This window comes from Podarcis cretensis (assembly GCF_951804945.1).
Source record: "Podarcis cretensis genome assembly, chromosome: 13".
Classification (NCBI taxonomy): Eukaryota; Metazoa; Chordata; class Lepidosauria; order Squamata; family Lacertidae; genus Podarcis; species Podarcis cretensis.
In genome coordinates this window covers 53,458,519-53,471,298 of record NC_137182.1, presented here as the reverse complement: position 1 = coordinate 53,471,298, position 12,780 = coordinate 53,458,519, and the positions used below count along the sequence as shown (strand labels likewise).

The following is a 12,780-nucleotide window of genomic DNA, read 5'->3' as shown; positions in this document are numbered from 1 at the left end:
CTTGGCCGATGCGATAGCCTCCCGATGTTGGACTACAAGTCCCATGCTCCAGCGCAGCTCAAACATCTGGAGGGCGCCGGGTTGGCGAAGGCTGCTGTGAGCCAGCATTCTTCGACCTTGAGTTGCCTGACACTGTTGGACTGCAGCACCCATCATCCAGGGCAGTCGGCTGAGCTGACTCAGGATGATGGGAATTGTAGTACATGTGGAGATCGGCGAACCGACGGTCATTTCATTTATAATAATTTATAATGATATGATTTTAGAATGTTTTATCATTTTACTGTTGTTAGCCGCTCTGAGCCCGGCTTCGGCTGGGGAGGGCAGGAGATAAATAAATTTTATTATTATTCTTATTATTGACTCCCATCATCCTTTCAGCCTTCCATGCTCCTTCCTTAAACTCCTTTCAAATCTGTTTCCCCCCCAGTTATGGTTATTCTGAGTTCAAATCTCGCTCCACAGTCTTCCTGGCGGAAGTGACATTCTGTGTTGCAGGGTGACCCCAGATCTGTTGTTTTGGCTGGAATGGGCCTCCCTCCCCAGTCCGGTGTGCTGGAAGGTGGGGGGGGGCGGGCGGGCAGAGAATGGCAGGCAAACTTTTGTGTGAGAAAGGGACCCAGGCATCCGGCCTCATTTCCCCTCCCTCTCTTTCTCCAGCTCGATCAGTTGGTCCTGGAGTCGGCCCGAGAGAAGCGAGACATGGAGCAGAGGCATACCGTGATCAAGCAAAAGGTTTGAGCCCTCTCTGTGTGTGTGTGCCTCAGTTTTGCCTTACGGAAGCCGCCCAGTTAGGGGAGGCGGAGCTTCCGCTTGGAGAAGTTCTAAGGGGCGGGGCTTGGGACAGCTGGGAGGAGTCTTGGAGCATGGGGCGCGGTTCCGAAATGCACTCGGCTGGGCTTGGCAGGGGAGTGCCTGAGACTTGGGGTGTGGGCGGAGCTTGCGGGTGAAGGGGTGGAGCTTGTGGTGGTGGGCAGAACAGCACAGGGCGGGGCTTGTGGGTGGGAGGAGTCTCGGAGCGAGGGGCGGGGCTTGGGCAAAATCAGAAGAATAGAATCGTAGCAATAGGTTAACACTTGCATCAACTTTAGGAGCATGCGGCTGGGCTGTGTCTTTGGGCATCGTTTCTTTAATTAGGTGGGTCTGCCCCCCTCCCGTTCTTCCCCAGGACCTGTCCCAGGAAGACGTTGTTCCCGAGGTCCGTACGGAGCCCGGAGGGGTGGTGATGGAAGGCTACCTCTACAAAAGGGCAAGCAACGCCTTCAAGACCTGGAGCAGGTGAGCAGGGCTCCCAGTCTTCTACACGCAGTTTGGGGGGGGGGCACCTGTTTGCCACCGTCTCTTAGCAGGACGCGGGTGGCGCTGTGGGTAAAAGCCTCAGTGGAACAGCTCTGTCTTGCAGGCCCTGCGGAAAGATGTCAAGTCCCTCAGGGCCCTGGTCTCTTGTGACAGAGCATTTCACCAAGTTGGGGCCAGTACTGAAAAGGCCCTGGCCCTAGTTGAGACCAATCTAACCACCTTGCCACCTGGGACCTCCAAAATGTTGTCATTTGTGGACGGAAAGCCTCAGCGCCTAGGACTTGCCGATCGAAAGGTCGGTGGTTCGAATCCCTGCGGCGGGGTGCGCTCCCGCTGCTCGGTCCCAGCGCCTGCCAACCTAGCAGTTCGAAAGCACCTCCGGGTGCAAGTAGATAAATAGGGACCGCTTACCAGCGGGAAGGTAAACGGCGTTTCCGTGTGCGGCTCTGGCTCGCCAGAGCAGCGATGTCACGCTGGCCACGTGACCCGGAAGTGTCTCCGGACAGCGCTGGCCCCTGGCCTCTTAAGTGAGATGGGCGCACAACCCCAGAGTCTGTCAAGACTGGCCCGTACGGGCAGGGGTACCTTTACCTTTACCTTAGCAGGATGGGTGAGGTTTGTGGACACTGTTTATTGAGGTTATCTCCCACTCCTACTGCACAAGGAGTTTGGGGCGGCGCAGACGGAACACAGTTTAAAGTACTTTTCCGTGCACAATTCAAAGTGTTGGTGCTGACATTGAAAGCCCTAAACGGCCTCAAAGGCCCAGGATACCTGAAGGAGCGTCTCCACCTCCATCGTTCAGTCCAGACACTGAGGTCCAGCACTGAGGGCCTTCTGGTGGTTCCCTCATTGCGAGAAGTGAGGTTGCAGGGAACAAGGCAGAGGGCCTTCTCGGTGGTGGCACCTGCCCTGTGGAACGCCCTCCCAGCAGATGTCAAAGAGAAAAATAACTACCAAACTTTTAAAAGACATCTAAAGGCAGCCCTGTTTTAGGAATCTTTTAATGTTTAATAGGTTATTGTATTTTAGTGTTTTGTTGGAAGCCGCCCAGAGTGGCTGGGGAAACCCAGCCAGATGGGCGGGGTATAAATAATAAATTATTATTATTATTATCATTATTATTACAATCGAAAGCATTCTAAAACAGGTTAAAAAACAACCACCATTTAAAACGCCTAAAACCAGTTACAATAATCCTAACTGCAATTTCATTTTTTTTTATTTAAATTTTTTTTTTATTAGATTTTCCACAGTTATAATGAATGTCACATAACGAAACAACAAACAAAAACAAAGACATAAAAAGAAAAGATACATCAAGGAAAAACAACAATACAATACCAAATCCATCCCATAACAAATACACAATAAAAACAAACTTAATCCTTTAAAAATCCAACTTTGTGTACATATTAATTGACTTCCTCTAGTCCCTCCCTTCTGAACATCCTTGTATCTGATTGTAACAGCTTTCCAATATCATTATTAAACAAGAATACTTCCAATTATAATCTAACTTACTCACTTTTCTTATTGTTCTGAATCCAGTTTATTTAATTAAATCCTAATTTGATCCTAGGCCTATTTGGTACTTTCAAGTGTTTTCTAATTTTTTATATTACCCTAACTGCAATTTCAGTTAAAAGCGTCTTAGCATTGCCAGGAGCAGTATCGTTCAGCCACCACTTCGGCATTCCACAGGCGGAGAGCCATCACTAAAAAGGCCCCGTTCTCGTGTTGCCGTCGTCTGAGCAAGAAGAAGGGGGCAGCCACAGGGTCCGGGACGGTTCATAAGCGGAGAGGGAATACCTTGAGGTATTGGGGTCCTGAGCCATTTCGGGCTTTATAGGTCAAAAAACCAGCACTTTGAGCCTGGAAAGTAATTGGTAGCCATTGCAGTCGTTATAATACTCGAACCATCATGCTCCGATGAGCAACCTGGCCTCTGAATTCTGTACCAGCTGCTGTTTCCGAACCACCTTCTGAGGCAGTCCCACGTATACTGCATTGCTGCATTCTAATTTCTAACCTGGGACGTAGGTGGCGCTGTGGGTTAAAGCCTCAGCGCCTAGGACTTGCCGATCGAAAGGTCGGCGGTTCGAATCCCTGCGGCGTGGTGCGCTCCCGCTGCTCGGTCCCAGCGCCTGCCAACCTAGCAGTTCGAAAGCACCTCTGGGTGCAAGTAGATAAATAGGGACCGCTTACCAGCGGGAAGGTAAACGGCGTTTCCGTGTGCGGCTCTGGCTCGCCAGAGCAGCGATGTCACGCTGGCCACGTGACCCGGAAGTGTCTCCGGACAGCGCTGGCCCCTGGCCTCTTAAGTGAGATGGGCGCACAACCCCAGAGTCTGTCAAGACTGGCCCGTACGGGCAGGGGTACCTTTACCTTTACCTTTAATTTCTAACCTAGTTAGATTGCTGGAAATTGCAAGCAGAGAGTAATAATAATAATAATAATAATAATAATAATAATAATACTATATTTATACCCCACCCATCTGGCTGAGTTTCCCCAGCCACTCTGGGCAGCTTCCAACAAAGATTAAAAATACAATAAAACATCAGTCATTAAAAACTTCCCTAAACAGGGCTGCCTTCAGATGTCTTCTAAAAGTCTGGTAGTTGTTCTTCTCTTTGACAACTGCTGGGAGGGCGTTCCACAGGGAGGGCGCCACCACCAAGAAGGCCCTCTGCCTGGTTCCCTTTAACTTGGCTTCTTGCAGGGAGGGAACCGCCAGAAGGCCCTCGGAGCTGGACCTCAGTGTCCGGGCTGGACGATGAGGGTGGAGACGCTCCTTCAGGTCTACTGGGACTTTGAGGCCGTTTAGGGCTTTCAAGGTCAGCACCAACACTTTGAATTGTGCTCGGAAACGTCCTGGGAGCCAATGCAGATCTCTCAGGACCGGTGTTATGTGGTCCCGGCGGCCACTCCCAGTTACCAGTCTGGCTGCCGCATTCTGGATTAGTTGCAGTTTCCGGGTCACCTTCAAAGGTAGCCCCACGTAGAGCGCATGGCAGTAGTCCAAGCGGGAGATAACCAGAACATGCACCACTCTGGCCAGACAGTCTGTGGGCAGGAAGGGTCTCATCCTGCGTACCAGGTGGAGCTGGTAGACAGCTGTCCTGGGCACAGAATTGACCTGCGCCTCCATGGACAGCTGTGAGTCCAAAATGACTCCCAGGCTGCGCACCTGGTCCTTCACGGGCACAGTTGCCCCATTCAGGACCAGGGAGTCCCCCACACCTGCTCGCCCCCTGTCCCCCAAAAACAGTACTTCTGTCTTGTCAAGATTCAACCTCAATCTGTTAGCCGCCATCCACCCTCCAGCTGCCTCCAGGCACTCACACAGGACCTTCACCGCCTTCACTGGTTCTGTTGTTCCTGCTTGCAGGGTCTGCTAGGCCTCTGGCTGGTCACAGTGAGAACTGAATGCTGGGCACGATCCACCAGCAAGGCTCTCCTTACATTCCTCATGAGCAGGATGCAGCCTGAGTTGCCAAATGCTTTGGTTACTCACGTTCCGCCGCAATTCCTTCCCTCCCCTGCTAACCATAGCTGTCAACTGTCCCTTATTTGGCGGGACAGTCCCTTATCCCAGCGCTGTGTCCCGCTGCTGTCCCTTATTGATGATGTCCCTTAAATTTCCCGGGTTTCAAAGGAAGCAGCTCCTCTCCCTCTCCCCCTGCCGGCCAGGGAGGAGGGAGGCTCCAACTGTGTTGCTTGGCTGCGTTGCTCACCCAATAAGGAGTCTGAGAACGACCGGGGGGTGGAGCTTGCATGCCTTGTGCCAATCAAATCGGCCACGTTGCCTGGGGACTTGCCTTTGCTCAGCGCTTCCCAGCGGAGAGGGGACGGTGGTTTTCCTTGCTGCATCCCATTTGCTGGGCTGCTGCGCTGTGGGAACCACCGCTTGAGGCTTCGTTTGGCTGCTGGCTGGGCTTTCTGCCTTTGGCTCGGAGGGGCTCAGAAGTTGAACATACCTGTGCCCGGAAAATCCCTTATTTTGGCTGCTGACCCCTTATTTTCGAGGCTGCTGGTCCCTTATTTTCAAATCTGTAAGTTGACAGCTATGCTGCTAACTCAGTGGCCTGTGGCCAAACTGGATTTGCAGATCTTTGCAGCCCTCCAAGCCATAACCGAACCCCCAGCAACGTGACTGTTTGTGGTGCAATCGATACACGTTATCTGAGTGCAGGATCAGCGCCTATTGGCTAGTGCCCGAGGCGTATAATCTCCCCCCTCCTTCCAATACCTGGAGAAGTTTTTGCAGCCTCTCATTATTCCGAAAGTATTTGTAAGGGTCAAGACATACCTGTGCTTTTAGGGTTTGGCAAGAAAAGAACAGGTTACCATCAGTCCGTCCCCCGCCGAGCGAGACTTGGTTGACCACAAACTTGACATGAGCCAACAGTGTGACGCGGCAGCTAAAAAAGCCAATGCAATTCTGGGCTGCATCAATAGGAGTATTGCATCTAGATCAAGGGAAGTAATAGTGCCACTGTATTCTGCTCTGGTCAGACCTCACCTGGAGTACTGTGTCCAGTTCTGGGCACCACAGTTCAAGAAGGACACGGACAAACTGGAACGTGTCCAGAGGAGGGCAACCAAAATGGTCAAAGGCCTGGAAACGATGCCTTATGAGGAACGGCTAAGGGAGCTGGGCATGTTTAGCCTGGAGAAGAGGAGGTTAAGGGGTGATATGATAGCCATGTTCAAATATATAAAAGGATGTCACATAGAGGAGGGAGAAAGGTTGTTTTCTGCTGCTCCAGAGAAGCCGACACGGAGCAATGGTTCCAAACTACAAGAAAGAAGATTCCACCTAAACATTAGGAAGAACTTCCTGACAGTAAGAGCTGTTTGACAGTGGAATTTGCTGCCAAGGAGTGTGGTGGAGTCTCCTTCTTTGGAGGTCTTTAAGCAGAGGCTTGACAACCATATGTCAGGAGTGCTCTGATGGTGTTTCCTGCTTGGCAGGGGGTTGGACTCGATGGCCCTTGTGGTCTCTTCCAACTCTATGATTCTATGACTTATCCCCAATTCAAGTATGCCTTGTTTTCCTTGAAAATATTGCTGCCGAATCTTTATTGCTCAAAGCCACCGTTGTTTTCCTTAGAAGTGAAATTGACTAGACCTCGGAGGTCCAGTCAGTTTCTCCCGAGTAAATATCTTTTCTTTCTTTTTGTTAGATCGTTTTTATTAATTTTCCAATAAAAGACATCCAATTAACATATCAAATCATAATCCAATAAAAATAAAAAAATAAAATAAAAAAGGTCAAATTATCTTCCAAATTGTAATTATTAATTTTATGGCTTCCCATATTCTGAACCTTGAAGCATGTCTAAATCTCAGTCCTGCCTCTCGTCGATATTTCTATATTTACACATCTTGATTTTAACTCTCCAAACGTCTTTGTCTCTGGCTCTGCGATCCTCAGTCCTGTCAGAAATCATATAATCTTTCATCCGTCGAATACAGATTTGTTTGTCTTTTTGCTGACGCGGCTTCATCTAGCTCCATTGCAATCTGGGCTGTTATCTAACTCTCTGAAGTTACTCCCGAGTAAATTTCAAAGGTCCAGACTGCTCTGCCCACTCAGCTTCCGTTTGAGAACAATTTTACGTGTCCTTAGATCAGGCTCAGCCTTTGTGCACCGGGTTGCCTTCCAGATGTTTTGGACTACAACTCCCATCAGCCCCTAGAAACGTTAACACACACACACACACACACACACACACACACACACACACACAGCACCCTCTCCTCAGCCCCAGTCGGCTCCAGAGGTGGGTGGGATTTCTGAGCTGAAAGAGGCTTGCGATTGGTGGAGCTTTGGAACACGGCCCTATGAGATTCTGAGTCGAGCATCTTTAACTTAGGCACATATTCCATGTAGACTACAGTGGTACCTCGGGTTACATACGCTTCAGGTTACAGACTCCGCTAACCCAGAAATAGTGCTTCAGGTTAAGAACTTTGCTTCAGGATAAGAACAGAAATCGGGCTCCGGCGGCGCGGCAGCAGCAGGCTGCCCCATTAGCTAAAGTGGTGCTTCAGGTTAAGAACAGTTTCAGGTTAAGAATGGAACGAATTAAGGACTTAACCCAAGGTACCACTGTATTTCCGGTGCTCCTCCGACCCGGAAGTGCGCCGAAAATAGCGTGTGCGCATGCGTATGGGCATGCGCTCCCCCACCCTCTGGTCCGCCGCGCAATTGGCGCTAGAGACACCGGTGCGGTAAGTTTGCTGACCCCTGGTTTAGGTTCTGTCAAAGAGGGAAACCCTTTCTTGAAGCTTTAGTCCAGAACATCTGTAGGTCTGCCTCGTGCTCACGCATTCTCTTCCTGTGGATTTCATTGTGTTTATTTGTTTAAATTGCAGGCGCTGGTTTTCCATCCAGAGCAACCAGCTGGTGTATCAGAAGAAGGCCAAGGTGAGGAATAGGAAATGGATTTATTTGTGAGCCTTTGAGATGCGTGTGAATATCTGGGGGGCTGTGGGAGGAAGGGGCAAAAACTTTGGCGCAGGCAAAGGACATAAGGTTTGCAAAATTCCACCTGCCTCTTTTTTCCCTAATTTCCTAATTCGCCCCTGGCCTCCTCACTGGCCCAAATAGGACCAATTCAGCCAGCCTGGGGAATATCTAATGCTTATTTCCCCTAAAGTGATTTTTGAATTTCGAATTTTATTGTTATTCATGTTTTTATACTGTATTTTATTCTGCTTTTATAATTAAGTGTTTTAAATTTGTTGTTAGCTGCTGGTTTTTGAACCGGGAAGGGCGGGGTATAAATAAAAAAATATTATTATTACTAATTTGTTGAAATTAAGGCCGATGGGCTGTTGGAGCTCTTTGGTATGCAAAGTGGTTGCCTTGGCTCCAAAAAGATATCGTAGATGGGAGAAGAGATTTAGTAAAGGGCTGCTGAAAAGATCATGGGTGAGCGCAACTCCCCTAGGAAGAAAAGCTTGCAGCGTTTTGGATTTTTTAGTTTAGAGAAAAGGCAAGTTAAGAGGCAGCATAATTGAAGTTGGCAAGAGGTGAATAGAGAAAAGCCTTTCTTCCTCTGTCAAACACAAGAATTCAGAGACGCTCCATAAAGTTGGATGTTGGAAGATTTGGGACAGATAAAATAAAATATTTGCACAGTGCTTGGTTAAGCTACGGAACTCCCTGCCACTTGGATGGCTTTAAAAGTGTATTAGACATTAGAGTATCAGTCTAAACATGAAAGAGGTAGAGAAGTCAGCTAGGAAGTTAAAGGCCCAGGGATAGGCCGGGAATATGGATTTCCCTCCCTCTGTCCCCATGCAAACACCTCTTCCTCTTCTTTTAATTTTATTGATTTGTTTGCAACAAAAAGTAAGACAACAAAAGAATTTAAAATAGAAAGCGACACAGCCCGGAAGGACAAAAGCGCAAAGACAACAGCACAGTTCCAAAGGGATCGTACATTATTACCGTATTTTTCGCTCTATAAGACGCACCAGACCACAAGACACACCTAGTTTTTGGAGGAGGAAAACAAGAAAAAAAATATTCTGAATCTCAGAAGCCAGAACAGCAAGAGGGATCGCTGCACAATGAAAGCAGCAATCCCTCTTGCTGTTCTGGCTTTTGGGATAGCTGCACATTTCCCCTTACTTTTTAGGAGGGAAAAGGTGAGTCTTATAGAGCAAAAAATACGGTAACTCATACAAAGGTTCCCTTTGCAAATATTTCTAAAAATAAAAGCATTCTCCATCTGTGAGTTCTGTTATTGTTGAGAATAGGGGTTCTGTGTAGTCTTAAATGTGGTCGTTTACTGGCCCCGTGCCTCGAAGTTTGTATAAGAAATAAAATTTATGCCATACATAAGGAAAAAACAGTCATTTGAGCTCTGCCCTTTGAATACTTTCAGCGTTGCTGGATACTTTCAGTTTATGAGATTCCTTTTCAAGAAGGGTCGTTTGACAAGCCCTGGAACGCTAGCGATCCAAATCATTAAGATTAAAGGCTTCTCAGGAATTGGCAGTGCAGTCCTGAGATGAAAAATCAGTTCTTGGCTTTCCAACCCTGCTTTCTGCAAATCTCAATTGCACCCAAACTACCGAACGAATCGGCCTGTTCCCCTTCCCTTCACCTTTCTTTGTTGAATGAAGAATTAGGAGCCTGATGAGAGAGAGAGAGAGAGAGAAAGAAAGAAGGATTAGGAGACTAAACAGGTTTGGCAGATTTATCTGCTAATCCACCAGAGTGGATTCTATCCTTTGGATGGAGGAGAGTTCAGATGGGTTAATATCGGGGATGAGAGCAGGGCATGGATGGGAAGAATGATGGTGGGATCTGAAGACGCAGAGGCAGGGGGCTGTTTGTGCCAGGGCCAAATCCTGCCCTTTTCCTTCCTGAGCCCAGGATGTCCTGACGGTGGTTGTGGAGGACCTGCGTCTGTGCACCGTCAAGCCTTGCCCGGACCATGAACGCCGATTCTGCTTCGAGGTGGTTTCTCCAACTAAGTGAGTTTTCTCTTCGCTGTTAAGCCCTCAAATATATATGTGTGTGTGTGTGTGTGTGCGTGTGTGTGTGTGTGTGTATTTGCACACACACAGAGACACACACATGACAGCTAGACTGGTGACTGGGAGCCATAGCTGTCAACTTTTCACTTTTCTTACGAGGAATCCTATTCGGAATAAGGGAATTTCCCTTTAAAAAAGGGAAAAGTTAACAGCTATGCTTGGAGCGGCTGCCGAGACCACATAACAGCAGTCTTGAAGGACCTACATTGGCTCCCAGGACGTTTCCAAGCACAATTCAAAGTGTTGGTGCTGACCTTGAAAGCCCTAAACAGCCTCAAAGGCCCAGTAGACCTGAAGGAGCATCTCCACTTCCATTGTCCATCCGGACACTGAGGTCCAGCTTCTGGCGGTTTCCTCCCTACGAGAAATGAGGTTACAGGGAACCAAGCAGAGGGCCTGTTCCGCCCTGTGGAACGCCCTCCCACCAGATGTCAAGGATATAAGCAACTCTCTGACTTTTAGAAGACATCTGAAGGTAGCCCTGTTTAGGGAAGATTTTAATGTTTGATGTTTTATCGTGATTTTAATATTCTGTTGGGAGCCGCCCAGAGTGGCTGGGGAAACCCAGTCAGATGGGCTGGGCATAAATAAATTATTATTATTATTATTATTATTATTATTATTATTATTATTATTACTACTACTACTACTGCTACTATTAATTACTGGGACACAGCAAGCTTGTCCCACCCCAAAAGGTAGCTCTTTGCATGGCAAGATGTCATGACGCACAGGGACGTGTTGACTTTGGTAATAAGGAGAAGCTGGAATCCATGGAGAGGAGGGTGACGAAGACGATAAAAGGGTTTGGAATCCAAGCCTCATGGGCATATATAGAATGGGAGACATCTGGCTTGCCAGTAGTACATGTGAAATGTATCCACCAAGACTCCTAGATTCATTTCACATGTACAATAGGCTAATGCTATTCTTGGCTGCATCAACAGAAGTCTAGTGTCCAGATGAAGGGAAATACAGTGGTTCCTCGCAAGACGAAAAGAATCCGTTCCGCGATTCTCTTCGTCTAGCGGTTTTTTCGTCTTGCGAAGCAACCCTATTAGCAGATTAGCGGATTAGCGCTATTAGCGGCTTAGCGGCTATTAGCGGCTAAGCGGCTACTAGCGGCTTAGAAAAAGGGAGAAAAAAGCGAAAAAAATCGCAAGACTCGCAAGACGTTTTCGTCTTGCGAAGCAAGCCCATAGGGAAATTCGTCTTGTGAAGCGCCTCGAAAAACGGAAGACCCTTTCGTCTAGCAGGTTTTTCGTCTTGCGAGGCATTCGTCTTGCGGGGCACCACTTTATTAGTACCACTCTATTCTGTCTTGGTCAGACCCCACCTGGAATCCTGTGTCCAGTTCTGGGAGTCACAATTTATAACAACAACAACAATAATAAAATTTATTACTTATACCCCACCCATCTGGTGGGTTTCCCCAGCCACTCTGGGCGGCTTCCAACAGAATATTAAAAACACAATAAAACATCAAACATTAAAAACTTCCCTAAACTGGCCTGCCTTCAGATGTCTTCTAAAAGTCAGGTAGTTGTTTATTTCTTTGACATCTGAAGGGAGGGCGTTCCACAGGGAGGGAGCCACCACCGAGAAGGCCCTGCCTGGTTCCCTGTAACCTCAGTTCTCGCAAGGAGGGAACCGCCAGAAGGCCCTCAGAGCTGGACCTGAGGGGGGGGTGAACGATGGGGGTGGAGACGCTCCTTCAGGTCTACTGGGCCTTTGAGGCCGTTTAGGGCTTTCAAGGTCAGCACCAACACTTGGAATTGTGCTTAGAAAAAGGGATACAGTGGTAACCTTGGGTTACATACGCTTCAGGTTACAGACGCTTCAGGTTACAGACTCCACTAACCCAGAAATAGTACCTTGGGTTAAGAACTCTGCTTCAGAATGAGAACAGAAATCGCGCCGCGGTGGCAGCAGGAGGCTCCATTAGCTAAAGTGGTGCTTCAGGTTAAGAACAGTTTCAGGTTAAGAACGGACCTCCGGAACTAATTAAGTTCTTAACCTGAGGTACCACTTTATCGGCAAGCTGGAAGGTGTGCAGAGGAGGGCAACCCAGACTATAAAGTATTGGAAGAGTTTAGCCAGGAGAAGAGGGAGTTGAGAGGCAGCCATCTTCAAATAAGAAAACAAAAATGGAGAAAGCCTGTTTTCCGCTGCTCCAGAAGGCAGGATCCGAACCCGTGGATTCAAATAACAATGGAGGAGATGTTGACTAAAGATTAGGACAAATTTTCTGACGGTAAGAGCCATTGGGCGGTGGAACGGACTCCCTCAGAATGGAGTCTCCTTCCTTGGAGGTTTCTCAGCGGAGGTTTGGATGACCACCGACTGCATCTCGGGGGGTTGGGCTAGATGGCCTTTGGAGATCCCTTCCAGCTCTGCAGTTCTGCCATTCTGTGTTCTCCCTCTTTGACCCTTTGCTGTCCTTCCGCTTTCCCTGGCAGGAGCTGTTTCCTCCAGGCGGATTCGGAGAGGCACCAGCAAGCCTGGGTGTGCGCCGTTCAAAACAGCATCGCGTCTGCTTACAACGAGGAACATCTGGAGCCCCGGGGGCAGGTAAGGGGTTGCCGAACACCAGGAGAGTCAGCAAATTCACAGTATTCCAGTCCCAAACCGTCACCCTAAGCAGAAGACACCCACCGCTTTTTGCTTATTTTTGCTCTACGTGGGGTTGCCCTTGAGACTGACCCAGAAACTCCAGCGGGTGCAGAATTCTGCGGCGAGACTCCTTACGGGGTCCTCGCTGCGAGATCACATTCACCCGGTGCTATACCAGCTGCACTGGTGCCCGGTGGAGTACAGGATCAGGTTTAAGGTGCTAGTTTTGACCTTAAAGCCCTATACGGCCTAGGACCCTCGTACCTACGAGACCACCTCTCCTGGTATGTCCCACGGAGGACC

The 12,780-nt window shown here is 48.6% G+C and overlaps 1 protein-coding gene across 1 annotated transcript in view; it reads left to right on the top strand.

Moving 5' to 3' along the window:
- ACAP1 (ArfGAP with coiled-coil, ankyrin repeat and PH domains 1) overlaps positions 1 to 12,780 on the top strand; it is a 54,449-nt gene that overhangs the window by 22,834 nt on the left and 18,835 nt on the right. Inside the window, exons 9-13 of the mRNA XM_079951820.1 lie at positions 661 to 735; positions 1,169 to 1,278; positions 7,687 to 7,738; positions 9,701 to 9,801; positions 12,324 to 12,435. Coding sequence (XP_079807946.1) covers positions 661 to 735; positions 1,169 to 1,278; positions 7,687 to 7,738; positions 9,701 to 9,801; positions 12,324 to 12,435 — 450 coding nt within the window. The remainder of the gene's footprint in view (positions 1 to 660; positions 736 to 1,168; positions 1,279 to 7,686; positions 7,739 to 9,700; positions 9,802 to 12,323; positions 12,436 to 12,780) is intronic.